Source organism: Lethenteron reissneri, chromosome 33, assembly GCF_015708825.2.
Source record: "Lethenteron reissneri isolate LAM-NWPU_2019-01 chromosome 33, ASM1570882v1, whole genome shotgun sequence".
NCBI lineage: Eukaryota > Metazoa > Chordata > Hyperoartia > Petromyzontiformes > Petromyzontidae > Lethenteron > Lethenteron reissneri.
In genome coordinates, this window is record NC_083811.1 from 14,758,862 (window position 1) to 14,785,257 (window position 26,396).

Consider the following 26,396-nt stretch of genomic DNA (forward strand, 5'->3'; position numbering starts at 1 on the left):
CTTGTTCCGAGCGCATGGAATATTTATTAGAACTAATCCAGAAACATATCACCAACGCTCAAAGAGAATGTCAAACAGCTGCAGCTCCACAACATCAAACATACATTTCAAACTCTTTAAAGATGTGGGTATACGTACAGTCAATCATCTTTTGCATTTAGATTTGTAACAGCCGGTAAGGGACTATCAGTCTGCCAGTAGGGGGGCACCGATTACTCCGTATAATCCCAATTGAGTCATTTGCGGTGTAATTTGTCAAATGGGAAAACATTGACCCGTAATGCCGGAAAATTGCCTCCTCGTTTTAAATTATGTCCCGGGAATCTTTGTCCACTGTGCGTGAAGCAGATGGCACGGAGCATTTTTTACAGTTAGTATGCGCCGCGGTAATAACCAGGGCGGTCTGCTGAATTCCAACTGTGAACTTCTGAAACAAGTGGGAAATGCACTCCTGCTGGGCCACACTGTTGGGCCATGTCATCGAGTGGCTTCTGTTTTGGGCACAGTAAGTCATCCAAATAGCAGTGTAGTTCTCATCGTAATAAATTGTACACTTCTGTGCTCATGATATACCATGGTGTTATGCTAACATGAAATAACTTGTTCATCCACACCAGTGGTTCTTAACCTGGGTTCGATCGAACCCCAGAGGTTCGGTGAGTCAGTCTCAGGGGTTCGGCGGAGGTTAAGACACACACCCGACTAATATGATTGTGCACCAGTAAAACATATACCTATGTTTTGAATTTGAAAAAATCATATTTTATTTTTACAATTAAGAAGGGTTCGGTGAATGCGCATATGAAACTGGTGGGGTTCGGTACCTCCAAAAAGGTTAAGAACCACTGATCCACACTGAGATGGATAGTGAGGGTTCAGATTCGTGTATGTGTCACACTTACGTGTCAGTTATGACGAGCCAATTATTTTTTTTACGAGACAAATACCTACAAAATGGTACTCCATATGCCTTAGAATGACTTTGTAATTTTGACTGAGGTCTCCGAATTTGTATACCTGCCCAAAGCTGGTATACAAATTATTATTGTAAATGAATTATTGTAAATTAAGTAAAGTAAACACAATGTTACAGTCAACACCGACACATGTAAAACCATTCTATTGTCAGGTTACAATCTTCTGAGCTACGACCTCTCCCAGGAAACACGACAGGTGACAGAGGCTCTGCCTCACTGCCCTATTATTCCAGGATCCAAATCTACGGATTTGATGAAGATGTTTAATTTTACTATCATTCGCTCGTCTTGCCGAGTTAGGCGACGGCCGCTTCATCGGCATCGGGGAGGAGGGAGGGCCCACTGTCGAGTCACGGGCCACTCGTGGACGGAGTGCGAGGAGGACGTGGCCTGTCACCGACCACATCCAGTGGGCTGTGGTCACGTTGACCCCAGGGTGTGGGGGTCAGCTCACACACCGCCGTGTGCAGGTGAGGCAGTGCCTGACGGTAATTGCCATATTTCCTGGGTGAGGTCATAATTTTTATTTACAAGAGATTCCTTGATTAATTTTGACTTTCGATTAGTTTGTTTGATATTCACCATCTACTGATGTACAATTGGGCAACTTTATATAAAAATAAATGTTCAAGTTTTCTCACAGCCCCAGTGTGTAGTTTGATCTCCAAAACTGCGATCTATCTCTCTCTCTCTTCTGCTTTATAAAAGGAGACAATGTCTGTAAAGTCTTATCAGGCAGTGTTAGATAACAAGTGGTGAGGTTTTTTTTGTATGCTCGTTCCCTTGTACTCGTTATCGTTACAACATGAGCTGGTGTGCGCCAACGTACTTTCACGATGCACACCTTACAGGAACGTGGCATTTTGGACCGATACATCGCTTAGCACGACGCGAAAATCAGCAACTGCTGTGGATTGCACCACGTTCACACCATGTCGTGCCATACGCTCGACGCTCGCACTGCCACCGCCTTCCAATCCTGGTGCTGGCATCGTCCCAAGCGCCCTTTCAAAATACTTTTACATAATTACGACTCATGCAATTAGAGCAACTGCCGTAACCCCAAAAGCTCGAGTTCTAATGTGCGGCTGGAAGCTAATCAGAATGCTGGAGAGGTTAAACGCAAGTCATCCAAACGTCGATTGCTTCAGAGTAACAGCCCATGTTGTTCATCAAGTGAAAGATAACAAGTGCCAGATGCCAGGCACGCACACTGGGAGGGTGCAAAGGGCACAGCAACATAGTTCCCCTGGTCCCAACCCAGCCACGCCGGATTGGCCAAGGCCTACAGAAATGATCTCTCTTCTTCAAAAGACAATCGAACCTCACAAAGCTGGATTCAACGCAGAAAATGGGAGCCCTTAGCGAGAATACGGAGTCATCACTCGTGGTGCGAGATGGAGTCTTTAAATTTGTGGAGAAACGTTGTACAGATCTCTGGAGCTAAACTGATGCACAGCCCAAGAAGGTCTGGTGAGGCGATCGTAGCATGGCTCTGTTCTGACTTGGTAACATGCCGGTGGAAATCCACCAGCTATTTTGGCCCTGTGCTGGCACGGGTCAGATGCACCAGTGTAAAGGGGTTACAAGTGACTGTGAGTGCACCTGTTGGCATGGTGCTCGTGGTCATGGGCCTGATTTGACGCTGTCCGTACAACACCTCCTCACAGTGCCTAGATGGACCTGCACATCGCAACCACAAAGCACACCACCACCACACGTTATAGAACCACAGACAAGCGACGAAGTTATGAACAAGCACTGCCATGCCCTGCCAGTGCAGTGTGAATTGGGGTGTGTGAGCTGCTCAGCCAGCCAAGTGGAACACAAGGGCATCATTTCCTCTCAGAAGAGTTTAGCGAAACCAGCCACAAGTATCATCATTGCAACTCAGGAGTGATATTCTGTGTGAGGCGGGAAGTGGAAATGGCTGTTGGGAAAAATTTATCTCAAAGTGCACTAAGAGGGATAAAATAATTACAAATGTAGAGACAATAAATCCGAACTCTCCCTTACATATAGACCATTAATAAACACCAGAGTTATTAACTGATGAGGCTTTTTAGAATTGATTACCTGGCTCCAATAGTCAGGAACCGATAATCGTTTCCAGTGTAATGTTAGGAATGAACGCCTGGAGTGGCACGTGCTAACAAAAAAAACTTGCACAGCGGTCTAAGTCACCACGTGGTACATTGCCCTCGTTTCAAGTAAAAAGGTGAAGGTGCAGCTCAGCAACTGCTTGCTCACGACACCGCTGGTGGTAGGAACTCCACTGGAGGAAGTTTTTGCGCGGTATTTGGTCTACTCTTCCATGCCGACCAGACGTCTTGGAAGATGAGGGCATACTCACACTTTACCCCACCACACGTGACCTACCAATCATCTTTGATGTCCAGCATCTTAACGTTTTTTTCACTGTGGCCACTCAATGAGTTTCTCTATTAAAAATGTCCAAGCCCCACGCAAACAAAACTAATTTAACAACCCAAATAAACCCTGCAATGTATCTCAGTGGTGTCCTACACGCATAGGACAGGAAGAACTAATCTCATCTGGCTATCAGATGGTTTAATAATGACAAAATATTGAATGTCAAAGGGCTCTCAATTGGTCACAGGCTACGATGATGTCTGGTAAGGTCAGCGTAGAATGGCTAGGTTCTGGCTCCGTCAAATTCTTGTGGAAAACCATTAGAGCCATGTTGGCCCTGTGCTGGCAAGACTCAGATGCTCCAGTGGAAAAGGGTTACACGTCACTGTGAGTGCACCTGTTGCAATTGGTGCTCGTGGTCCCGAATAGACGCTGTCCGTACAACACCTCCTCACAGCGCCTAGTGAACCTGCACATCGCAACCACAAAGCACACCACCACCACCACACGTTATAACACCACAGACAAGAAGCAAGGCGGTCATAAACTAGCACCACCATACAGTACCTGCAGTGTCAGTGCGTCTTTGTAAGTTGCTCAGCCAGCCAAGTGGAACACAAGGGCATCATTTCCTCTCAGAAGAGTTTAGCGAAACCAGCCACAAGTATCATCATTGCAACTCAGGAGTGATATTCTGTGTGAGGCGGGAAGTGGAAATGGCTGTTGGGAAAAATGTATCTCAAAGTGCACTAAGAGGGATAAAATAATTACAAATGTAGAGACAATAAATCCGAACGCTCCCTTACATATAGACCATCACTAAACACTAGAGTTATTAACCGATGAGGCTTTTCAGAATTGATTACCTGGCTCCAATAGTCAGGAACCGATAATCGTTTCCAGTGTAATGTTAGGAATGAACGCCTGGAGTGGCACGTGCTAACAAAAAAAACTGCACAGCGGTCTAAGTCACCACGTGGTACATTGTTTCAAGTAAAAAGGTGAAGGTGCAGCTCAGCAACTGCTTGCTCACGACACCGCTGCTGGTAGGAACTCCACTGGAGGAAGTTCTTGGGGGTATTTGGTCTACTCTTCCATGCTTACCAGACTTCTTGGAAGATGAGGGAGTACCCACACTTTACCCCACCACACGTGACCTACCAATCATCTTTGATGTCCAGCATCCTAACGTTTTTTTCACTGTGGCCACTCAATGAGTTTGTCAGTTAAAAATGTCCAAGTGCCATGCAAACAAAACTAATTTAACAACCCAAATAAACCCTGCACTGTATCTCAGTGGTGTCCTACACTCAAAGGACAGGAAGAAGTAATCTCATCTGGCTATCAGATGGTTTAAAAATGACAAAATATTGAATCTCAAAGGGCTCTCAATTGGTCACAGGCTACGATGATGCCTGGGTAAGGCCAGCGTAGAATGGTTAGGTTCTGGCTCCGTCAAATTCTTGTGGAAAACCATTAGAGCCATGTTGGCCCTGTGCTGGCAAGACTCAGATGCTCCAGTGGAAAAGAGTTACACGTCACTGTGAGTGCACCTGTTGCAATTGGTGCTCGTGGTCCCTAATAGACGCTGTCCGTACAACACCTCCTCACAGCGCCTAGTGAACCTGCACATCGCAACCACAAAGCACACCACCACCACCACACGTTATAACACCACAGACAAGAAGCAAGGCGGTCATAAACTAGCACCACCATACAGTACCTGCAGTGTCAGTGCGTCTTTGTAAGTTGCTCAGCCAGCCAAGTGGAACACAAGGGCATCATTTCCTCTCAGAAGAGTTTAGCGAAACCAGCCACAAGCATCATCATTGCAACTCAGGAGTGATATTCTGTGAGAGACAGGAAGTGGAAATGGCTGTTGGGAAAAATTAATCTCAAAGTGCACTAAGAGGGATAAAATAATTACAAATGTAGAGACAATAAATCCGAACGCTCCCTTACATATAGACCATTACTAAACACTAGAGTTATTAACCGATGAGGCTTTTTAGAATTGATTACCTGGCTCCAATAGTCAGGAACCGATAATCGTTTCCAGTGTAATGTTAGGAATGAACGCCTGGAGTGGCACGTGCTAACAAACAAAATTGCACAGCGGTCTAAGTCACCACGTGGTACATTGCCCTCGTTTCAAGTAAAAAGGTGAAGGTGCAGCTCAGCAACTGCTTGCTCACGACACCGCTGCTGGTAGGAACTCCACTGGAGGAAGTTTTTGCGCGGTATTTGGTCTACTCTTCCATGCCGACCAGACGTCTTAGAAGATGAGGGCATACTCACACTTTACCCCACCACACGTGACCTTCCAATCAATCTTAGATGTCCAGCATCTTAACCGTTACATCACTCTGGCCACTCAATGAGTTTGTCAGTTAACAATGTCCAAGCGCCACGCAAACAAAACTAATTTAACAACCCAAATAAACCCTGCACTGTATCTCAGTGGTGTCCTACACGCAAAGGACAGGAAGAACTAATCTCATCTGGCTATCAGATGGTTTAATAATGACAAAATATTGAATGTCAAAGGGCTCTCAATTGGTCACAGGCTACGATGATGTCTGGTAAGGTCAGCGTAGAATGGCTAGGTTCTGGCTCCGTCAAATTCTTGTGGAAAACCATCAAAGCCATGTTGGCCCTGTGCTGGCATGACTCAGATGTTCCAGTGGAAAAAGGGCACAACAGTCACTGTGAGTGCACCTGTTGGCATGGTGCTCGTGGTCCTGAATAGACGCTGCCCGTACAACACCTCCTCACAGCGCCTAGTGAACCTGCACATCGCAACCACAAAGCACACCACCACCACACGTTATAACACCACAGACAAGAAGCAAGGCGGTCATAAACTAGCACCACCATACAGTACCTGCAGTGTCAGTGCGTCTTTGTAAGTTGCTCAGCCAGCCAAGTGGAACACAAGGGCATCATTTCCTCTCAGAAGAGTTTAGCGAAACCAGCCACAAGTATCATCATTGCAACTCAGGAGTGATATTCTGTGTGAGGCGGGAAGTGGAAATGGCTGTTGGGAAAAATTAATCTCAAAGTGCACTAAGAGGGATAAAATAATTACAAATGTAGAGACAATACATCCGAACGCTCCCTTACATATAGACCATCACTAAACACTACAGTTATTAACCGATGAGGCTTTTCAGAATTGATTACCTGGCTCCAATAGTCAGGAACCGATAATCGTTTCCAGTGTAATGTTAGGAATGAACGCCTGGAGTGGCACGTGCTAACAAAAAAAATTGCACAGCGGTCTAAGTCACCACGTGGTACATTGCCCTCGTTTCAAGTAAAAAGGTGAAGGTGCAGCTCAGCAACTGCTTGCTCACGACACCGCTGGTGGTAGGAACTCCACTGGAGGAAGTTCTTGGGGGTATTTGGTCTACTCTTCCATGCTTACCAGACTTCTTGGAAGATGAGGGAGTACCCACACTTTACCCCACCACACGTGACCTACCAATCATCTTTGATGTCCAGCATCCTAACGTTTTTTTCACTGTGGCCACTCAATGAGTTTGTCAGTTAAAAATGTCTAAGTGCCATGCAAACAAAACTAATTTAACAACCCAAATAAACCCTGCACTGTATCTCAGTGGTGTCCTACACTCAAAGGACAGGAAGAAGTAATCTCATCTGGCTATCAGATGGTTTAAAAATGACAAAATATTGAATCTCAAAGGGCTCTCAATTGGTCACAGGCTACGATGATGCCTGGGTAAGGCCAGCGTAGAATGGCTAGGTTCTGGCTCCATAAAATTCCTGTGGCAAACCATCAAAGCCATGTTGGCCCTGTGCTGGCATGACTCAGATGTTCCAGTGGAAAAAGGGCACACAAGTCACTGTGAGTGCACCTGTTGGCATGGTGCTCGTGGTCCCGAATAGACGCTGTCCGTACAACACCTCCTCACAGCGCCTAGTGAACCTGCACATCGCAACCACAAAGCACACCACCACCACCACACGTTATAACACCACAGACAAGAAGCAAGGCGGTCATAAACTAGCACCACCATACAGTACCTGCAGTGTCAGTGCGTCTTTGTAAGTTGCTCAGCCAGCCAAGTGGAACACAAGGGCATCATTTCCTCTCAGAAGAGTTTAGCGAAACCAGCCACAAGTATCATCATTGCAACTCAGGAGTGATATTCTGTGTGAGGCGGGAAGTGGAAATGGCTGTTGGGAAAAATTTATCTCAAAGTGCACTAAGAGGGATAAAATAATTACAAATGTAGAGACATTACATCCGAACGCTCCCTTACATATAGACCATTACTAAACACTAGAGTTATTAACCGATGAGGCTTTTCAGAATTGATTACCTGGCTCCAATAGTCAGGAACCGATAATCGTTTCCAGTGTAATGTTAGGAATGAACGCCTGGATTGGCACGTGCGAACAAATAAAAATTGCACAGCGGTCTAAGTCACCACGTGGTACATTGCCCTCGTTTCAAGTAAAAAGGTGAAGGTGCAGCTCAGCAACTGCTTGCTCACGACACCGCTGGTGGTAGGAACTCCACTGGAGGAAGTTTTTGCGCGGTACTTGGTCTACTCTTCCATGCCGACCAGACGTCTTAGAAGATGAGGGCATACTCACACTTTACCCCACCACACGTGACCTTCCAATCAATCTTAGATGTCCAGCATCTTAACCGTTACATCACTGTGGCCACTCAATGAGTTTGTCAGTTAAACAGTGTCCAAGCCCCACGCAAACAAAACTAATTTAACAACCCAAATAAACCCTGCACTGTATCTCAGTGGTGTCCTACACGCAAAGGACAGGAAGAACTAATCTCATCTGGCTATCAGATGGTTTAATGACAGAAAATTGAATGTCAAAGGGCTCTCAATTGGTCACAGGCTACGATGATGTCTGGTAAGGTCAGCGTAGAATGGCTAGGTTCTGGCTCCGTCAAATTCTTGTGGAAAACCATTAGAGCCATGTTGGCCCTGTGCTGGCAAAACTCAGACGCTCCAGTGGAAAAGGGTTACACGTCACTGTGAGTGCACCTGTTGCAATTGGTGCTCGTGGTCCCGAATAGACGCTGTCCGTACAACACCTCCTCACAGCGCCTAGTGAACCTGCACATCGCAACCACAAAGCACACCACCACCACCACACGTTATAACACCACAGACAAGAAGCAAGGCGGTCATAAACTAGCACCACCATACAATACCTGCAGTGTCAGTGCGTCTTCGTAAGTTGCTCAGCCAGCCAAGTGGAACACAAGGGCATCATTTCCTCTCAGAAGAGTTTAGCGAAACCAGCCACAAGTATCATCATTGCAACTCAGGAGTGATATTCTGTGCGAGGCAGGAACTCTGAATGTAGCCATTGGGAGTTTAGTATCAAGCCATGCAGACATTGAATGCTGCTGCTACTAGAGGTTTAGATTACTCATCTATATATTCGCAAGTCATCTATTTTTACGCGTTCACACTAATCCTCGCTCTATGTTAATTCAAGAGCCTGTCAGCTGCTGACAGCTGATTGCCAAATTGTACCGTATTGGGCCATCCATTCAGTACGAACGCAAAAAAGTGTAAAAACTTGACCCCTCCCTCTATGCACGTGGACTTCTTACACCCCCCCCCCCACCTGCGTATGCACGTTTGACGCACGGCCGATATTTAATCCACGCAAAAACGATCAAGGATAAATAATATTAAAGTGTTTAAGCAAACAGATAGTCCACCGCCGGTTGCATTAAAGAATTAAGTTGCGTACCTTGGCCCACTTATTTTGCCGAGCTGCATGATAGCTGCAGTCAGGGGTCACGGTGGCATACAAGCGACACCTCTCCCACAGTCCTACTTCTCCCGGTAGTACTTGTTGACAGCTGAAGAAACTGAACTGTAGCTCATTTGAAGGCCAATGTAGACAAATTATTATCGAGGCTTCCCCCCCCGCCCCGTTTCCTATGCGTACGTACATTGTCAGTCGACCCCCCATACGCAAGCGTACGCATTTGGGTTAACCCTCCTTCCCCCTCCACGCGTACGTAATAAATGGATGGCCCATAAGGGGTCATCAAAAACTTCACTTCCTCCACCTTTCTTTGGGCCAGCAGTTTAAGTGCCACTCTTGTGTTTTTTTGGTCACAGGTAGTCCCCTACTTAGGAACGGGTTCCATTCCTGATACTTGTTAATAAGTCGACTGGTTCGTAAGTTGGAACATAACGTACTCTATTTAAATAGTAACATACACTGTCATTAAATGTTCTACGGTTCAACAAAAAACAAACATTGGTAAACTTATAAATAAAAATTATATTGTACATTTGCATGTAACACTGGGGAGAATCGTGTAAGGCGTGTCTGGCTTAACAACATTCTTTTTTACGAAAGCAATTTGAATTTAGCCCAATTTGTGCTGTACCAGCCTTTATAGGTGCTCGCCAACAGCACTTTGCCCAACAGTCTGTTTAAGGCTATAAGGGGGATCTTTGTCTCGGGGGAGAGGAGGTGTGCATGTTACGGAGTGTGAGAGGGCGCGAGGGGTCTGTGTGATGGAGTGGAGAGAGATTGCGAGCGAGTGTCTTTTTCAAATGTGGCTGTAAGGTGATATTGCAGGATATATAGGGGGATCTTACACTGTGGTTCTTCATGTGTGGCGTTACATTTTATGTTTTACTTTATTTTACAATTATACAGTCATTTGTAGTTCTCACATTTAAAAAAGTTGTTCTAGAGTAGAACATTTTGGGGTTGAAACATATCTCAGCTTTTAACATCAATGGGAAAACGACGATTGTTTAACGAGCGTTCGCTTAGCGAGCAATTTTTGCCGAACGTATCTCACTCGTTAAGCAAGACGACACACCTGTAGAATAAATAACACATAAAACAAAAGTAACATGAAAAAAATTTGTTTTCGTTACCTCTAGTTTTGATGCTGGCTTGCTTGTGTAACAGAGATAGATGCTTCATTGGAAGATAGTGATCCAGGCGAGGATGGTGAAGGGGACTTCTCAGGAGACTTTTCCGGAGACATTGCTCACGATGTTGATGGGGTCGGCTCTGGCTCCCTTTCAAACGTCATGAAAACCCCACCAAAGGAAACTTGGACAGATGCTATCTTCTTTTTCATAAAACTCTTTGTTGCAACTCAGCCCATCGTTGGCAACTCTTGCGACATTGGTAAATCTAGACGCGTCGTGGTCTTGTGCCTCAAGGACAGCCAAGCCAGCTTAAAATGCTGGAAAGCTTCCCCCACAATGGTTGGTTGTGAATCTCTTGGGCTCCAAAATGTCAGTGACCTCAGTTTCGTCTGCAAACGTCTGTGCCTCCAGTTCCATGATATTCAGGTTGGTTAGGTCTTGCGAATGGGAGCCGAGCAACTGCTGAGCATCATCAACCTCCGGTTGAAGTTGCTTTCCCAATTCAACCGTTTCATCAGTCTATCGTGTCCACAACTGCCCTGGAATGGTCCGCAGCAGCTTTAAACCCTGGCATAGACTTTTTTGCAATGTAAGTACGATCAGGCATCTTCTTCCAAAAACTTCCCATCTTGTCGACGTTGAACACCTGCTGAGCACTTAACCCCCCCCCCCCTCCTAAATAATTACATCGGCCAAACGATTTGGAAATTCAAGACCTGCTTCAACATCAGCACTAGCAGCTTCCCCACTCAATTTAATGTTTCGCTAAATTTGTCCTCGTTTTAAATCTATTGCAACAAACTCTTCACTTTCACCTAGCTTAGCCTTTAAATGTTCGCACAAACGTTTTGCTTTTACCTGGATCAGCAAACGGCTTACCGGCACATGATGCCGATTCTGGTCCTAATCCATATAAGTAACTGTTTTTTCATTTTGCTGATCACAGCACTCCCTTTGCTTTGTAATTATGCTGGACTTTAGAGGCACCGAGCCCTTCACATGTTCGACAATTCGATATTTGTCTTATTTTTTCTATCGTGGACGGGTTAATGCCTAATCCCATGGTCGTAGGCGTTTCACCGTTCTTGGACCGCTTGATTATGTCCACCTTCATAGTAATGGTGCGGTGTTTTCTCGACACACCAACATCAGTTCCGTCAGTCTTCGTTTTCTCAGATGTGGTGAGGGTCAGTAACGATATCTAAACGTATGCACAGAAGCATAAACAGCATGCGAGAGGTTATGGATGCAAAATGTCGCCGACCGGTTCACTCCCGTTGGGTGTTACGTGGGATGCTGAGACTCATCGCGCGGAGGATCGCTGCGCCGAACCAAATAGTTCCGCGGTTCAGTTCACAAGTGCAAGTTCACGTTCGCAAGTTGGATGGTTGAAAAATGTAATTTCTCATGGAATCTCCTTCATAAGTGCAAGTGTTCGTAAGTTGCGTGTACGCAAGATCAGGGACTGCCTGTATATTGATACCTTAATTAAATGCTGTAGTCAATCTGAGTGGTGTCCTATGCTATAAGAACAGGACAAAGCAATCTCATCTGGCTCTCAGTTTAATGACAACAAAATACTGAATCTCAAAGAGCTCTCGATTAGTTCCAGGCTACGACAATGTCTGGCGAGTCCAGTGAAGCATGGCTCGGTAAAATGCCTGTAGAGGACCAGGCGAGCCATGTTGGCCCTGTGTCACTGTGAGTGCACCTGTTGCCATGGTGCTCGTGGTCCTGAATAGAAGCTCTCCGTACAACACCTCCTCACAGCGCCTATTGAACCTGCACATCGCAACCACAAAGCACACCACCAACACACGTTATAAAACCACATAAAAAGTGACTAGGTAATTAATTAGCACCGGCACGCTGTCTGTACAGTGAGTGGGTCTCTGTGAGCTGCTCAGCCAGCCAAGTGGAACACAAAGGCATCATTTCCTCTCAGAACAGTTTAGCGAAACCAGCCACAAGTATCATCATTGCAACTCAGGAGTGATATTCTGTGTGAGGCAGGAAGTGGGCATAGCTGTTGGGAATAATGCATCTCAAAGAGTACTAAGATGGCTTAAAGAATGACAAAAACGTAGAGACAATAAATCCCAATGATCCTTTCATTCCTCTTCGCCACACCTCCGATTAGCAGGGTTGGCTACTTAACGGTGCAAAAGAAGTTCAACATACATACATATATACGGAGCCCGTTGACAAACGTTCGGGTTGTTAACCGATAACCATTTAGAAACAATTACCTGGTTCTAAAAGTCGGAAACCGGTGAAGTTTCCAGTGGAGTGTTAGGAATGAACGTGCTGATTGGCATGAGCTAATGAACAAACCCGCACAGCGGTCATTGCAACTCAGGAGTGATATTCTGTGTAAGGCAGGATGTAGCTGTTGGAAGTTCAGTGTCAAGCCAAGTACAACGTTAGAGTTTAAAGGTATAACCATAAATAGCTTGGCAGTTTTAGCCATAAATACCATCGTTAATTGCCTATAACAAATGGTGAGTAAGGTCTCAAAGGACTTACACTTCATAACCGTTTAATTCGGTAACTATCGGTGGAGTTAGCAGGCCAACTTTATCCATTGTAAATGCTCGTCCTTTGCAATCAATTGCCTGTTTATGTTTTATTGGCATATAATTGCAAGTTATAATGGACGTTTGTATATATTTGTTAAGTGCTTTGTTTACCTTTCCTATAGTTTGCACATATTGTTTTTGTATTGTTTGTTGTTGTAACATTCTGACTTGCTCTGACCTGCAACTACCGGACATCCATGAAAAAAGAGCTTCACAGCTCAGCGGATTCCTCCAGAATAAACAAATATCGAATCTGATTCTGGACGTATTTAATCACTTTACTGCACCTCACGCACTTTTTTATGACTTGAGAATCTCGTTTGCTCGCTTTACCGCCCTAATTTTACTTATATAGGCCGGGGGCGACTCTGTAAACAGAGCGTACAGTATTCAGGCTCAAATTATCACCCGGGGTGCTATCAATGTGGCAGGCGCTCTGCAGCAGCACTACGGGGCGCAAGTTGCCTCCTAATGAACGGTGCGCAAAGCGCTGCTCCCACTCGGCCACTGAGTGCGTGCACGTCGTGTCCGGGAAACAGTGAATTCGCAAAAACGATCGGGTGGATTCTGGCGGCCACCCCACACCGAACGCTCCACGTCAAGAGGGGCCAGCTCCTTGACGAACATGAGCTCCCGTTACGATGCGTTCTGGGAACACGTGCTGGTCCAACTGCAAAGCGCACCGGAGCGCTCTGCCCACCCACTGAACGCACTAATGGCAAACTCGGTTTAACACGTAGGCTTTCGCGACCAATATCATCTATAATACAGGTTTATTGGGTTAGATCGCGTAAACATATAAATGTGTCGTTAATCCCACCATCACCCGGCACAGCCAAATAGTAAGGGTTGTCACAAACAGAACGTGCCAATTCGTTACTAGCACAGCACACCGGTGTGTTAGAGAGCCAAGCCACAACATTTACAATACAAGTACGACGTTTCGCCAGTTAGTGAGCTAGTTGTGTTGGGTAGTGGCGGGTTAAACGACACATTTATATATTTACGCGATCCAACCCAAAACACCTGTATTATGAATGGCAAACTCGTTTCCTCCCAGAGAGAATCTATCATTAACTGCCAGCTGTGTGACTTGGCATCCCTCACCCCATCCTCCTCGCCGTGCCACCTTGTGGCTTCCCGACTTGACTGCAGTCACGCAGTAATGTTGGCAACGCCAGAGCACCGAGTGAGCCGTTTGATGACTATAAATCTGGTTTAAAAAAATGATAATAGGTTTTCCCCTTTTTTCTGGCAATGGGTGTTAAGATGTTAAAACACCAAACTGAAACCTTTTACAAAGAATCATGTCTGCATTAACCACAATGCTTGTGGTCAGAATGCAAACAAAAAACACTGATAATATATGCATTGTCTTTGAAACTGATTGGTCCACACCCGAGACAGCTTTCTTTTGAGCCTCGTCTCAAACGGTGTTAGACCAGAGGACGCCAAAAGGTTTCAGTTTGGTGTTTTAACATCTTAACACCTGTTTTGTTGCCAGAAAAAAAGGGAAAAACCTATTATCATTTTTTGGTACTGGGCAAAGGAGGTCCCATGATGGTTTAAAAAATAAATCAAGATTTTTAATGCACGCACTTTTATTTGCACTCAACAGTAGAAAATACATTATTATGACCACAGAATTAATCAAATTTGATGTGCTGAATAAAAGTGGGTGGCTTGCATAACGCAAATTAGACATGTCGAATGTACGGGTATTAATGACAACAAAAATAAGTTTTAAAAAAACACGAATAGGCCCAGGATTGGCGGCACTTGGACCAGACTTTTTTTTAATTTAATCTTAAATTGTCACACGCGAGACTTACGACGAGTCTGTGTGTTAAAACATTCAGCTCGGAAGATTTCGTAGATCCGAAGATATTACGCGTCAAAGATTGGAAATAATATAAACGGTCAACAGGGCAAGTTAAATAAGTGTAACAAAAACATTCCCTACTGTTTCGGAGAATGTAAGAAAGCAAACCCGCAGTTAGTGTAACTTTATTTTGCACATGGTAGGAGAGCGAGGAGACGTGAATAGCGCTTCGTGTTATTACAGACGCTGCAGCCCGTCCTGATAACCGATGCATTCCCACTCATGTCCCAATTACCGATGCACAAAATGTTTTGTGTTTTTCTCACAATTGCTTCACCAATGAGCGAATATCCTTGCAAATGTTCCGTTAAACGCATTTGAATTAAGGCATTTTCCGTGTCATTTATTTCCCTTCTGGCTCTGTTTCCTTCAGGTTCACCTCGTGGTCAGCTCATGGGCCTCAGAGGCCTCCCACGGACACTCACTGCGGCTCCCACTGGACAACACGCGGAAGAACTCCCCACGTTCTCAATCCAACAGGCCACGAGTGACGATTCAAACGCCGATTTATTGTTACATTTGGCATAAAACTGGAGATATATTTTCTTAAATAGTTGCTGGGGACGGGCCTAGAACCCCATTAAGCGGCCAGCAACAAACAGCACTATCGACGTTGGATGTAACGAATGACATATGGGTGAACGCGATTATTTGAACTGTGAGCAGAGCGATTATTTGAGCTTATGGGGAAGAGACGAGAGGCAATTCAAAAGTGGCAGAAGCAAAACAAGACGCGTCGTGACCTGCCCTCGCAAGTGCGGTCAAGCAATGCGAACGAAAAGGTCCACGCGAAGCCACCACGTGTCCACGCGAAGCCACCACGTGTCCACGCGAAGCCACCACGTGTCCACGCGAAGCCACCACGTGTCCACGCGAAGCCACCACGTGTCCACGCGTCCCAGCGAACGCCGGTGGGGACCCCGCGGCACGCTCCGGCAGCGCCACGTGCGTTGCCCCCAAGGCCTCGCGCGCCTCCCCTCAACAACAGACAAATATCTCCCGGGTAGCCTTAACAGGCCGTTCGTAAGTCGAACCGTTCGTAAGTCGAACCGTTCGTAAGTCGAACCGTTCGTAAGTCGAACCGTTCGTAAGTCGAACCGTTCGTAAGTCGAACCGTTCGTAAGTCGAACCGTTCGTAAGTCGAACCGTTCGTAAGTCGAACCGTTCGTAAGTCGAACCGTTCGTAAGTCGAACCGTTCGTAAGTCGAACCGTTCGTAAGTCGAACCGTTCGTAAGTCGAACCGTTCGTAAGTCGAACCGTTCGTAAGTCCGTAACACAATAAATGTAATAATGTTCTGTATTTAAATGCGCGCACGGTCAATGCTTTGAAATGTGTTACGGTTCAACAACAAATAAACTCCTTTAAAAAGGTAACAACGGTTTTATTAAACTTCGTTCAATTCGCGGTCTAGAAGTGCGTCAATGTCGCCTGAGACACGTGGCGCCTGTTTTTTGTGCCGATTCCACGGTTTAGGGACCGCGGCGTTTTTGACCTACACACATACTCCATACAAAATGTACATTTTTTTAAAGTAGCGAATTAATTTATGCCGATTTTGATACAGGCATGTATTGTCACCGGATCCGAGTACGTGTGCAAAATGTGGAATTGATTGGACAACGGGAAGTGGACGAAATTTTGATTACAATATTTGACCACGACAAAGAGGAATCAAGTTAAAATCGTTGAAAAAGGAAAGCATTGTTGTTAAACTCATAAGAATCGTCCTACATTTGCACGTAACATTTTACAAATACAATATACTAAATAAAACATAGCAAAACTCCGTGTTGTTTTCTTTACCTTGAGTACACTCATGCTGACTTGCTTGTGTAGGATAGATGCCTAATTGTAAAAAGACAGCGATGCAGGCGAGGAGGATGGTGCAGGACACCCTTCGGGAGACTTTTCTGGAGTTATTGCTGACGATGTTGATGGGGTCGGCTTTGGCTTCCTTTCAACCTTCATTTCTTTTTCATAAATCTCTTTGTAGCAACTCAGCCCACCGCATACAACTCTGGCGATGTTGGCGAATCGAGACGCGGACGGGGTCTTGTGCCTCAAGGAGAGCCAAGCCAGCTTCAAAGTGCCGGAAAGCTTCCGCCAATTGTTTGGTTGTGAATCTCTTTGGCTCCGTAACATCAGCGACCTCAGCTTCGCCTGCAGACGTCTGTGCCTCAAGTTCCACGACATTCACGTTGGTGAGCTCTTGCGAATGGGTACCGAGCAACTGCTGAGCATCATCATCATCAGCCTCAGCCTCCGGCTTAAGTTGCTTTCCCAACTCCTCGGCCACTTCGTCAGCGGCCGTGTCCACCGGTGTCCCCACCCGCGCCGGAATCGTCCGCAGCAGCTCCAACCCGTGGCGCTTGCTCGCCCTCTTTTGCGATGTAGGTGCGACCAGGCGTCTTCTTGCACAAACTTCCCGTCTCGTCCAAGTTGGACGCCTGCTGGGCACTGAAGCCCTCCTCCTCGCTCATCGTATCGGCCCAATCGTCTGGGCATTCTGCTGCTGCTGCTTCTTCACCACGAGCACTCGCGGTGGCCGCCGCACTCAATTTAACGTGGCGCAAATTCGCCCTCGACTTGAATCTCTGAAACCATCCACGACTCGCGACGAACTTGTCACTCTTGCTCGCACCCTTGCCAAGCTTCGGCTTCAAATGCTCGTAGAGACTTTTCGCTTTCTTCTGGATCTGCAAGAGGCTTACGGGCGCACCCCGCCGATTCTGGTCCTCGATCCACATCAGCAATCGTTTTTCCATTTCGCTGAGCACGCAACTTTGCTTCGTGATGATGATCGACCTTACAGGCGCCGCGATCTTCACGTGCTCCACGATTCGCTCTTTGTCTTTTATTATCGTCCCGATCGTCGACCGGTTGAGGCCTAGTGCACGGCCTATGGCCGCAGAAGTTTCGCCTTTCTCGGACCGCCTGATTATGTCCATCTTCATCTCCATCGTGATGATGGTTCGACGTCTTCTCGTCGAACCGACATCGGCCTCTTCAGTCTTCTGTTTCTCAGCCATGGCGAGGGTCAGCTAGGCGGTCACTTCTTTCGTGTGGCAGGATTACTTGTACAGCAGCATCAGCAGCAATCACGCGATGTTATGCGCTCAAAATGTCGCAGTGTCGTTTCACTGCCGTTGCCCATTACGCGAGTTGCTGCGACTCATGGCAGTAACATCCCGCGGGGGAATCGCCACGGGACCCCCTCTCACCACCACGGGACCCCCTCTCACCACCACGGGACCCCCTCTCACCACCACGGGACCCCCTCTCACCACCACGGGACCCCCTCTCACCACCACGGGACCCCCTCTCACCACCACGGGACCCCCTCTCACCACCACGGGACCCCCTCTCACCACCACGGGACCCCCTCTCACCACCACGGGACCCCCTCTCACCACCACGGGACCCCCTCTCACCACCACGGGACCCCCTCTCACCACCACGGGACCCCCTCTCACCACCACGGGACCCCCTCTCACCACCACGGGACCCCCTCTCACCACCACGGGACCCCCTCTCACCACCACGGGACCCCCTCTCACCACCACGGGACCCCCTCTCACCACCACGGGACCCCCTCTCTGTCACCACCGCGGTATCCCCTCTCACCACCACGAGACCCCCTCTATTACCACCACGAGACCCCCTCTATTACCACCACGGTACCCCCTCTCACCACCACGAGACCCCCTCTATTACCACCACGGGACCCGCTCTCTCACCACCACGAGACCCCCTCTATTACCACCACGAGACCCCCTCTATTACCACCACGGGACCCCCTCTCACCACCACGAGACCCCTTCTATTACCACCACGAGACCCCCTCTCACTACCACGAGACCCCCTCTATTACCACCACGGGAGCCCCTCTCACCACCACGAGACCCCCTCTATTACCACCACGAGACCCCCTCTATTACCACCACGAGACCCCCTCTATTACCACCACGAGACCCCCTCTCACCACCACGAGACCCCCTCTATCACCACCACGGGGAGCCCTCTCACTACCTCGTGCGAACCGCGGCCACGTGCGCGGCGCGTGATCCGGAAGCGATGCGCGACCCCTGACCCGGATGCCGCGCGTCACGCGCGCCGCGGTGCAGGGTGGGAGGTGGTCGTCAAGGGGCCTCTGGCGGCGGAGTTCGCGCGCCTCCACCACGAGCCGAGCGGTGGCCGCCGACTTGACCCCGAGCTCGGCGAATTCACCTTGCAGGTCACTCGTCGCCTGCCCCGGACCGTCGCTCATCCGTCGCTCGCTACGTCTGCCGTTATTGCCGTCGTTGACGTGCGAACTGCATTGCTTCATTCATTGATTCATCCCGACCCGCGTTGAGGCCTTCCTTGCCTGGCTGTTTATTCTCGCCCGTGACTGCGCTCAGCCACCACCAACACTGCGGGTAACAACAACAATAACAACACTGCGGGTAACAACAACAATAACAACACTGCGGGCAACAAGGCAGCTCGTGCACTCAACACACAGCCGCAAGTGGTGGGGACGTCACCGCAAGCGCTCGTGCCAGGCTAGGTGCACCTCGAGGCCACGTGAAGTGTTGCAATGCTCGGCTTCTGGCAGGTCACGGGACAGACCCAAGTGTCGTGAGTTGACTGAGATGACGGGCAGAGAGGCACCGCCGGTGCTCCCCGCCGTGCCACCTCGCTGTGTTCTATCCACCCGCCCTCCGCTGCTGCTGGAGGGCGACTGCCTCCGACTGCCCAGTAGCAGCAGCGCCCTTCACGAGCCTCCTCCACAGAGGCCGATCTTGACACCCGCTGGTACCAGTCATCGGCAAGTCCACTCAGCTCCACATCCTCCTGTGGGAGCTTCCAAACAGCGTTGCGCAGCCCATGAAACTATAACGCCGCTCGAATAATTCGGAGTGAGACCTGCTGCCAAACGAGAACTGGTCATAAGCATACTGCCTGGGTATGGGAAACATCTCTCTTCACAACTGCCCCGTCACTCGTGGGAGTTAAGGGGGTGGAGTGTTTGATGACAATACCACAGGGATCTGGTGGTAAGGCCCCACCTCTCAGTGGAACTTTCCAGCAGCAACTCTTCAACTCCTCTTGAGTGACCATCAATCACCAGATCATCGCCATAAATAACATGGTTTACCAATAGGGAGTTATCCCTTAACCTGACTCGGGCATTGATCAAGCCTCCCATTGCAATCTGTGGTAAGCTTTTCGAACTGGGTGGTCAAAAATTATGTTAAATAATTGTAGGAGCCAGAGAACATCACTGTCACACTCCCAAGGGTTGCAGTACGGTATGACGCGATATTCTTTTCGTATTTCGTACAAAAAAAACATTGTACCGTAATGGAATTTGAAAAAAATGGTCGTACCGTACCAGAACGGTCACATTTGGTGTCCATCCGATTGGAACGGTTCGCTACGTACGGTGCAAAAGAAGTTTATACAGTACATACGTACCGTACTGCCACCCTTGCTCACCACTCACCCAGTTACAACTCACTATACTGCAGGTCACAGCAACTAACCCCACCACCACATGACAGGTCAACAACGCTCCTGTTTGTGATTCTTCTGCTTAGCGCAATTTCATTTTGGAAATCCTCACACATCTCCTTTCCCTGAGCTCTTAAAATAACCTGTTAACTCGGATATCTATAGCAACATTGATATTACGTTTTGTTGATGACCACTTGACGCTCTGGATCGTTGGATCGCTGTGTTTATCAACTGCGTTAAAAAAAAGAAGGAAAAGTTTGTCTATTTGCCATTTTAATGTTTCATGATTAAATTCAGCTTTCCAAAAAAAAATCACTCCCATCGCATGTGTCTGTCATCACTGATGGTGGTGATCACGATTCCGCCACCCCACGTGCAGTGCTTACCGTACACGTACAGTGCAACAACCACTCGCTCAGGCTGCAGTGAAAACTCTGCACCGAGAGAAGTTTGCTCGCAGACGCAATTGCAATTTGAAATGTACGCAACACCGCAGTGCTGTGTATATGTCGTATAGGGTGCATGTATTGCAGTGCTGTGCACGTGTCGTGTCGACGGAGCGGGAGACAGGATTCTTGAGGAGGAACCTTCTTTATTAACACTCTTGGATTCACAGGTTCGCCCTCGTTCTCTCGTTCCTCTCAAGTCGCATAGCCTAGCCTTGACACAACTATCTGGCCGCGCAATTATCAAGTGAAGACGGCAGTGACGAAGGCGGTGAAGATGACGGTGACGACGAGATGAGTCCCCTTCCCAGAACCGGCAGTCCGGAGCTCTCGCTCTCCAGTGCTTTTATCCTACTCGGCGCGGCCTGGCTCCGCCCTGGACAGCAGTCGGCGCTATGTCACTACGGCGCTATGTCACTACACGTATAGGGTGAATGTATTTCAGTGTTGTGTACATATATAGGGTACATGTATAGGGTGTATGTATTGCAGAGTTATGTACATTTCGTATATGATGCATGTATTGCAGTGCTGTGTACATTTCGTATATGATGCATGTATTGCAGTGCTGTGTACATTTCGTATAGGGTGCATGTATTGCAGAGCTGGGTACATGTCGTATAGGGTGCATGTATTGCAGTTCTGTGTACATGTCGTATAGGGTGCATGTATTGCAGTGCTGTGTAGATGTCATATATGATGCATGTATTTCAGATTGTTGTGTACAGGGTGCGTGCTATGCAGCCCCTGGCTGACTGCTCGTGTGTGTGCTCGTGATAGAGATGAGTAACACGGAGCTGCTGCACCTGGGCACCCAGGAGGACGAGCTGCTCTATAAGCGCCTTATGCTGCAGGTATCCAGAGACTGCAGCCCTCACCACCACTCACCAACACTCACCAACCCTCACTAACACTCACCAACACTCACTAACACTCACCACCACTTACCCACACTCACCAGCCCTCACTAACACTCACTGCCACTCACTAACACTCACCAACACTCACTAACACTCACCAACACTCACTAACACTCACTAACACTCACCAACACTCACTAACACTCAACAACACTGACCAACACTAACACTCACAAACACTCACTAACACTGATCAACACTCACCAGCCCTCACTAACACTCACTGCCACTCACTAACACTCACTGCCACTCACTAACACTCACCAACACTAACACTCACCAACACTCACCAACACTCACTAACACTCACCAACACTCACTAACACTCACCAACACTCACTAACACTCAAAACCACTCGCCAACACTCACTAACACTCACCAGTACTCACTTCCACTCATCAGCACTCACTAACACTCACTAACACGAATACTCACCAGCACTCACGAACACTCACTAACACTCACCAGGCATACACTTCCACTCACCAGCACTCACGAACACTCACTAACACGAATACTCACCAGCACTCACGAACACACCAGCGGTCACCAGTGCTCACCAGTGACACCAGCACTCACTAACGCCAATCCATTACAAGGTGAAATTGGACTTTAGTCAACAATGTCCATTATTTCGTCTCATCTGTGCGGTGTTCAATCAAAGTTGTGTTGTTTTGTTTGATGGGCCTGTGCTCAGTCTTTTTAAAAGATATAAAATGATGTGCAACCTACTTAACGGGGTGACGAGCATGTTGGTTTTGGATAAACAGCGACGAGTACACCGAGCACCGTGATCCATTTTGGCTGATCTCAACGGGCTTCATGAAGCACAAGAAAGCGATGGCCAACAACTACCCAATACCAAGCGTCACTGTAGACAAAATATTGCCACCATCTATTGGTAGAAATCATATTTTGTATGTATAAGTCTTAGTCGGGGATTTTTATTTGCCATCAGCCGAGAATTGTTATGTGCTTATGTCAGTGTTCTGATTTGTGCTGAGATCCACAAAAAATATTTCGAGCTCCATCCTTAAATCATGATCCACGTATTGGCCACTGCTGGTTTGGATAATAAAGGAGCCATTTGACGATGTTGTAGCCATGGGTTCCATTACAGATCCATGTACCTGCAGTGGTTTAAACATCACCATTACGGAGTCAGAATCAAAATCAGAATATTTATTTATACTGGAGGAATCCGATGGGCTATAAAGCTCTTTTTCACAGATATCTAGTCGGCCGGGCATGGTGCTGGCCACCCACCCCCTCATGAGCCATGCTGCCCTTCATCGGTGCTCGCTAACAGCATTTATCTCAAAGAGTCTGTTAAGGCTACACGGGGATCTTTGTTGTCGTTGTGTTAAGCGTGTGTACGTTATGTCTCCAGGCTGTAGAAGAAGCCCAGGCAGCTCATCCTGTGCCCGTCCCTCCATCAAATCAGATCACCCCTTCGCCAGGTAACTGCACATCACCAATCATTACTCCTTTAAAATAAATATCACAAATGCAAGGCGACTAGTACGACGAGACCAGGGGTGTTAAATCGATTATCTGAGGATTCATAGATAAGTTGGGAGATGGATGTGTGAGCAGCCACAATTGAGCTGTGCTTGCTGAACCTTACCTCGCTGTTGTGCAACAAATAGCTCGGTGAAATGGTGAAATTTACCTGGCTTTCGCTTGCTAAAGACGCAAGTCTCATTATCTTTGTACGGCGTGAAAGAAGTTTCAACATACATACGTATGATTAAATGGATCTATCAAGCGTTAGACCAGATAACTCCAAAAGGCAAAAATACAAAGGCAAAGCATTCATAGCTCGGTTTGAGCAATTACATTGATCCCTCGGTTAACGATATTAATTGAGTGTACGAAAACCATCGCTAATTGAAATTATCGTAAATGGAATATAGCAAATACATATTAAAGGCTAATTTTTTTCCAAGACGATCGGAAGTTGACCTTTTTCACCCTAAAAATATAGTTTATAATAATTAAACGTTATAAGAACATATTAAAGCATTAATATTAATGGACACATTGATAAATAATGAATAAATATTGCATAAAAAAGGTATATAAATAGAGCATTAAATAAAAATGCTTACCTTAGGCTAAGAAGATTGAAGGGGTTGATGGAGAAGTTAGGGTGGGAGAAATTTTTTGGAAGGAGATGTCGCTGATTGGCTGAGGTCTGCCGAGTCCACTTAGGAGCGCTCTGATTGGCCGAAATTGGCGGGTCCGTGTGATATCGTAAACACTTATTGTTAATCGAAAATTTGTCGCCACTAGACACAATGGGACCCCACGGAAGGCGGATCTTTAAATCGAAATATCGTTAATCGATGGCATCGTAAAACGAGGGACCACTGTATTTCAAATTTATGCCAAAAGGGTAAAACCTATTTCTTTTTTCATCACAATAATTACAATGTGTTCATGATTCTTCGACATTTCTCCGTTATGCAGGCTTGTGTGTAAAAACCCAAGGGGGTCCCGAGGGAGAGCAGCCTGGCAAGGTTTTTGTGAACGTCTGCACGTCGCCCGCGGTGCCTTCTCCTCCGTCGATATCGGAGGAGCAGCTGGCTGCGCTGCTGGACTCCAGCGATCCCACCTCCTATCGCGTGCCCATGAGCCTTGGAGAGCCACACGATGAGTTTGACACAGGTATGTGGTTACAGCATAAACAAGGTGTTGAGTTTCCCCAGTGTTGCAACTGATAATTATAATTGGTCATTTAATAGGTTGTAACGCGCACGGTGTTCGTTCACTCTCATAGAGAATGATTCAGTGGCACAGAAAACCATAAGCAATTGGGAAGGCAGTTAGATTCTAGATTTGAAGCTTTCGTGACTGCAAGGATTCATATTCTTAGGTTTTTTCGGTAAAGTCACGTAGGTATTTTACTTTTATTAATTAAAATTTTTTACCTACGTGACTTTACCGAAAAAACCTAAGAATAAGGTAGTTAGACTTGGCGCCAACTATATTGGGGATGTTTGTAATACTTTCGTGTCGTTCACAGGTGGAAATGTTTGCACGGCGTACGACGTGGTCATAAACCCGGAATTCTATGACCGGGCAAAGGTGGGTAAAGCCTTTGCATTGTTCATGGTGCGCCACGCTTCAACCCCTACAGCCGGGCAGTGGTGACTGCACACGCCTGTCATCCGCCACGATGGAGGCAACTGGATTGGTGGATCTCAAAATTGTTCTTTCCATGGGTGTCAAGGTGCCATACCCTGCCTTGCCAGGTGAAGGCAGTAGAGTTAAATGTGGACTCTTGTCTGGTTCCACATGCATAGAGTGTTGTCCAAATCACACGTATGGGTTTCTCCTGTTGCTCCGTTTTCCTCACATATATAAACGCTCATGAGTTTGGTGAAAAACATCTTCATATGTATATAGGATTGCAGAACTTGGGCAATTGTTGACACCAGCTCACCGCCTGGCTGCCTTGCTGTTTGTTTGATTTCCTCTGATAAATGACAGCACAGTTAACACAGTAGGTGGAATCCTGGGACAATTTGAGCCACCTGGCTGGCCAACCTGTAACAATGTGTGCACAGACTGCGACAACGGTGAGATATGTGAACATGTTACCCTTGTCGTGAGTGATTAGGCAATTGCTCTTTCCCACTGCGTGTGTCAGGGGAGTGAACTCTTCATGAACTTCCTGCTCATCGTGGTGCTCGAGGGATTGGAGGACAAGTACCACATTCAGATAAACAAAGGTGACTGTCGGTGCAATATTCTTACACAAGAGCATTTCTGTGGGTCGCTTCATACGTAAAACTACCGTTGATAAGTCAACAGTGAATACGTCTCCCTGCTTATATGAAAAGACGTGTCTCTTGTTTATTTTTGGTGGATGCTCTGAGCTCATGGTGGAAATTCCATTTCCAATGTAAGGACCAGTCTATCCAAATTGCTACTTACAGCTGGTCACTTTCTGCAAAGTGGTACTCGTGTTATGAACCCTGGCAGGGTGGTGATAAGCTGATTTTGCTCCACCCAGGATACGGAAATACAAATTCCAATTTCGAAATGAAGTGTAATAACATTGCCTTGCCCAGCCAGTTGCCCTCGATTCTACTCGTGCACCAAACAGTTGATATTTATTGATATCTGACAATGCCAAATGCCAGCAGTACAACCGGGCCCTGTAGTTGGAAATCCACATACCGAAACAGGAGGATTTCTCCACAATTGTCTGTCGCCTGATGAAAACCCACGACATGTAAATGTCGTGGGTTTACTCTCCAACACACCGGTGTGCAGAACGAGTAACGATTTGGAATGTCTTGTTTACGTGACAAACCTTACTAACTGGCTGTGTCGGGTGGTGGCGGGTTTTAACGACATATTTATATTTACGTGATCTAACCCAAAAAAACCTATGTTATGGATAATATTGGTCGTGAAAGCCTGCTACTACGTGTTAAACAAATCCACAGACGTTGTCGTCTCTACATGACTGTCCCCATTGTCACAGCGTAATGGGGAGTAGTCTTTACAGCAGATAACCAGCGACTCGGAGCATGGCTGGGGCTCTGTGCCCAGTTCCGGATCTCTGACTCCTGACAGAATTCCTTCACTTGATGCTCTTTGAATGTGGAGTAGAACACTTTGGTCACAAGAGCCCTCAGAGGACAAGTATGGCTAGTGTCGGTGTTACTCACAGTAGCCTTAACGGCACCTGCCAGTTGTCCTTGCCATCAGCTGCATCTTTACGTACTGGTTAGCATGTGCTCACCACATGACCCCATCTATCCCTGTTCGCTCGTCTCGATCTGCTCA

The 26,396-nt window shown here is 47.1% G+C and overlaps 1 protein-coding gene, 1 long non-coding RNA gene and 7 other non-coding genes across 18 annotated transcripts in view; 1 reads left to right on the top strand and 8 right to left on the bottom strand.

Moving 5' to 3' along the window:
• LOC133350379 (uncharacterized) lies at window positions 1-18,041 on the bottom strand. Of its 5 annotated transcripts, none has more exons than XR_009756054.1 (9): window positions 16,531-18,041; window positions 10,265-12,046; window positions 9,111-9,236; window positions 8,390-8,461; window positions 7,229-7,299; window positions 6,069-6,139; window positions 4,904-4,975; window positions 3,748-3,819; window positions 1-2,660 (listed from the first exon to the last, which is right to left on the bottom strand). It is a non-coding gene; the product is annotated as an uncharacterized LOC133350379 (long non-coding RNA). The 5 variants fall into 5 exon arrangements; XR_009756053.1 differs by lacking the exon at window positions 9,111-9,236 and having other exon boundaries at window positions 10,265-11,465; window positions 11,976-12,046; window positions 16,531-18,039; XR_009756051.1 differs by lacking the exon at window positions 9,111-9,236 and having other exon boundaries at window positions 16,531-18,040.
• On the bottom strand, window positions 2,781-2,866 carry LOC133350467 (small nucleolar RNA SNORD53/SNORD92). Its single transcript, XR_009756075.1, has one exon. It is a non-coding gene; the product is annotated as a small nucleolar RNA SNORD53/SNORD92 (small nucleolar RNA).
• On the bottom strand, window positions 3,944-4,029 carry LOC133350462 (small nucleolar RNA SNORD53/SNORD92). The gene has a single exon (XR_009756070.1). It is a non-coding gene; the product is annotated as a small nucleolar RNA SNORD53/SNORD92 (small nucleolar RNA).
• On the bottom strand, window positions 5,100-5,185 carry LOC133350466 (small nucleolar RNA SNORD53/SNORD92). The gene has a single exon (XR_009756074.1). It is a non-coding gene; the product is annotated as a small nucleolar RNA SNORD53/SNORD92 (small nucleolar RNA).
• Window positions 6,261-6,346, bottom strand: LOC133350463 (small nucleolar RNA SNORD53/SNORD92). The gene has a single exon (XR_009756071.1). It is a non-coding gene; the product is annotated as a small nucleolar RNA SNORD53/SNORD92 (small nucleolar RNA).
• LOC133350464 (small nucleolar RNA SNORD53/SNORD92) lies at window positions 7,424-7,509 on the bottom strand. The gene has a single exon (XR_009756072.1). It is a non-coding gene; the product is annotated as a small nucleolar RNA SNORD53/SNORD92 (small nucleolar RNA).
• Window positions 8,586-8,671, bottom strand: LOC133350465 (small nucleolar RNA SNORD53/SNORD92). Its single transcript, XR_009756073.1, has one exon. It is a non-coding gene; the product is annotated as a small nucleolar RNA SNORD53/SNORD92 (small nucleolar RNA).
• Window positions 12,164-12,249, bottom strand: LOC133350468 (small nucleolar RNA SNORD53/SNORD92). The gene has a single exon (XR_009756076.1). It is a non-coding gene; the product is annotated as a small nucleolar RNA SNORD53/SNORD92 (small nucleolar RNA).
• Window positions 16,864-26,396, top strand: part of PIH1D1 (PIH1 domain containing 1) — a 14,530-nt gene continuing 4,997 nt past the window's right edge. Inside the window, exons 1-6 of one of the 6 annotated variants that reach the window (XM_061564702.1) lie at window positions 16,864-16,928; window positions 21,453-21,526; window positions 22,984-23,053; window positions 24,066-24,263; window positions 24,622-24,683; window positions 25,249-25,330. In XM_061564702.1, coding sequence (XP_061420686.1) covers window positions 21,455-21,526; window positions 22,984-23,053; window positions 24,066-24,263; window positions 24,622-24,683; window positions 25,249-25,330 — 484 coding nt within the window. In that variant the 5' untranslated portion in view covers window positions 16,864-16,928; window positions 21,453-21,454. Of the gene's footprint in view, window positions 16,929-18,838; window positions 19,200-19,223; window positions 19,767-19,817; window positions 19,930-21,452; window positions 21,527-22,983; window positions 23,054-24,065; window positions 24,264-24,621; window positions 24,684-25,248; window positions 25,331-26,396 lie in introns of those variants that run through there. The other 5 variants (XM_061564700.1, XM_061564699.1, XM_061564701.1 and 2 more) reach the window with 5 other exon arrangements.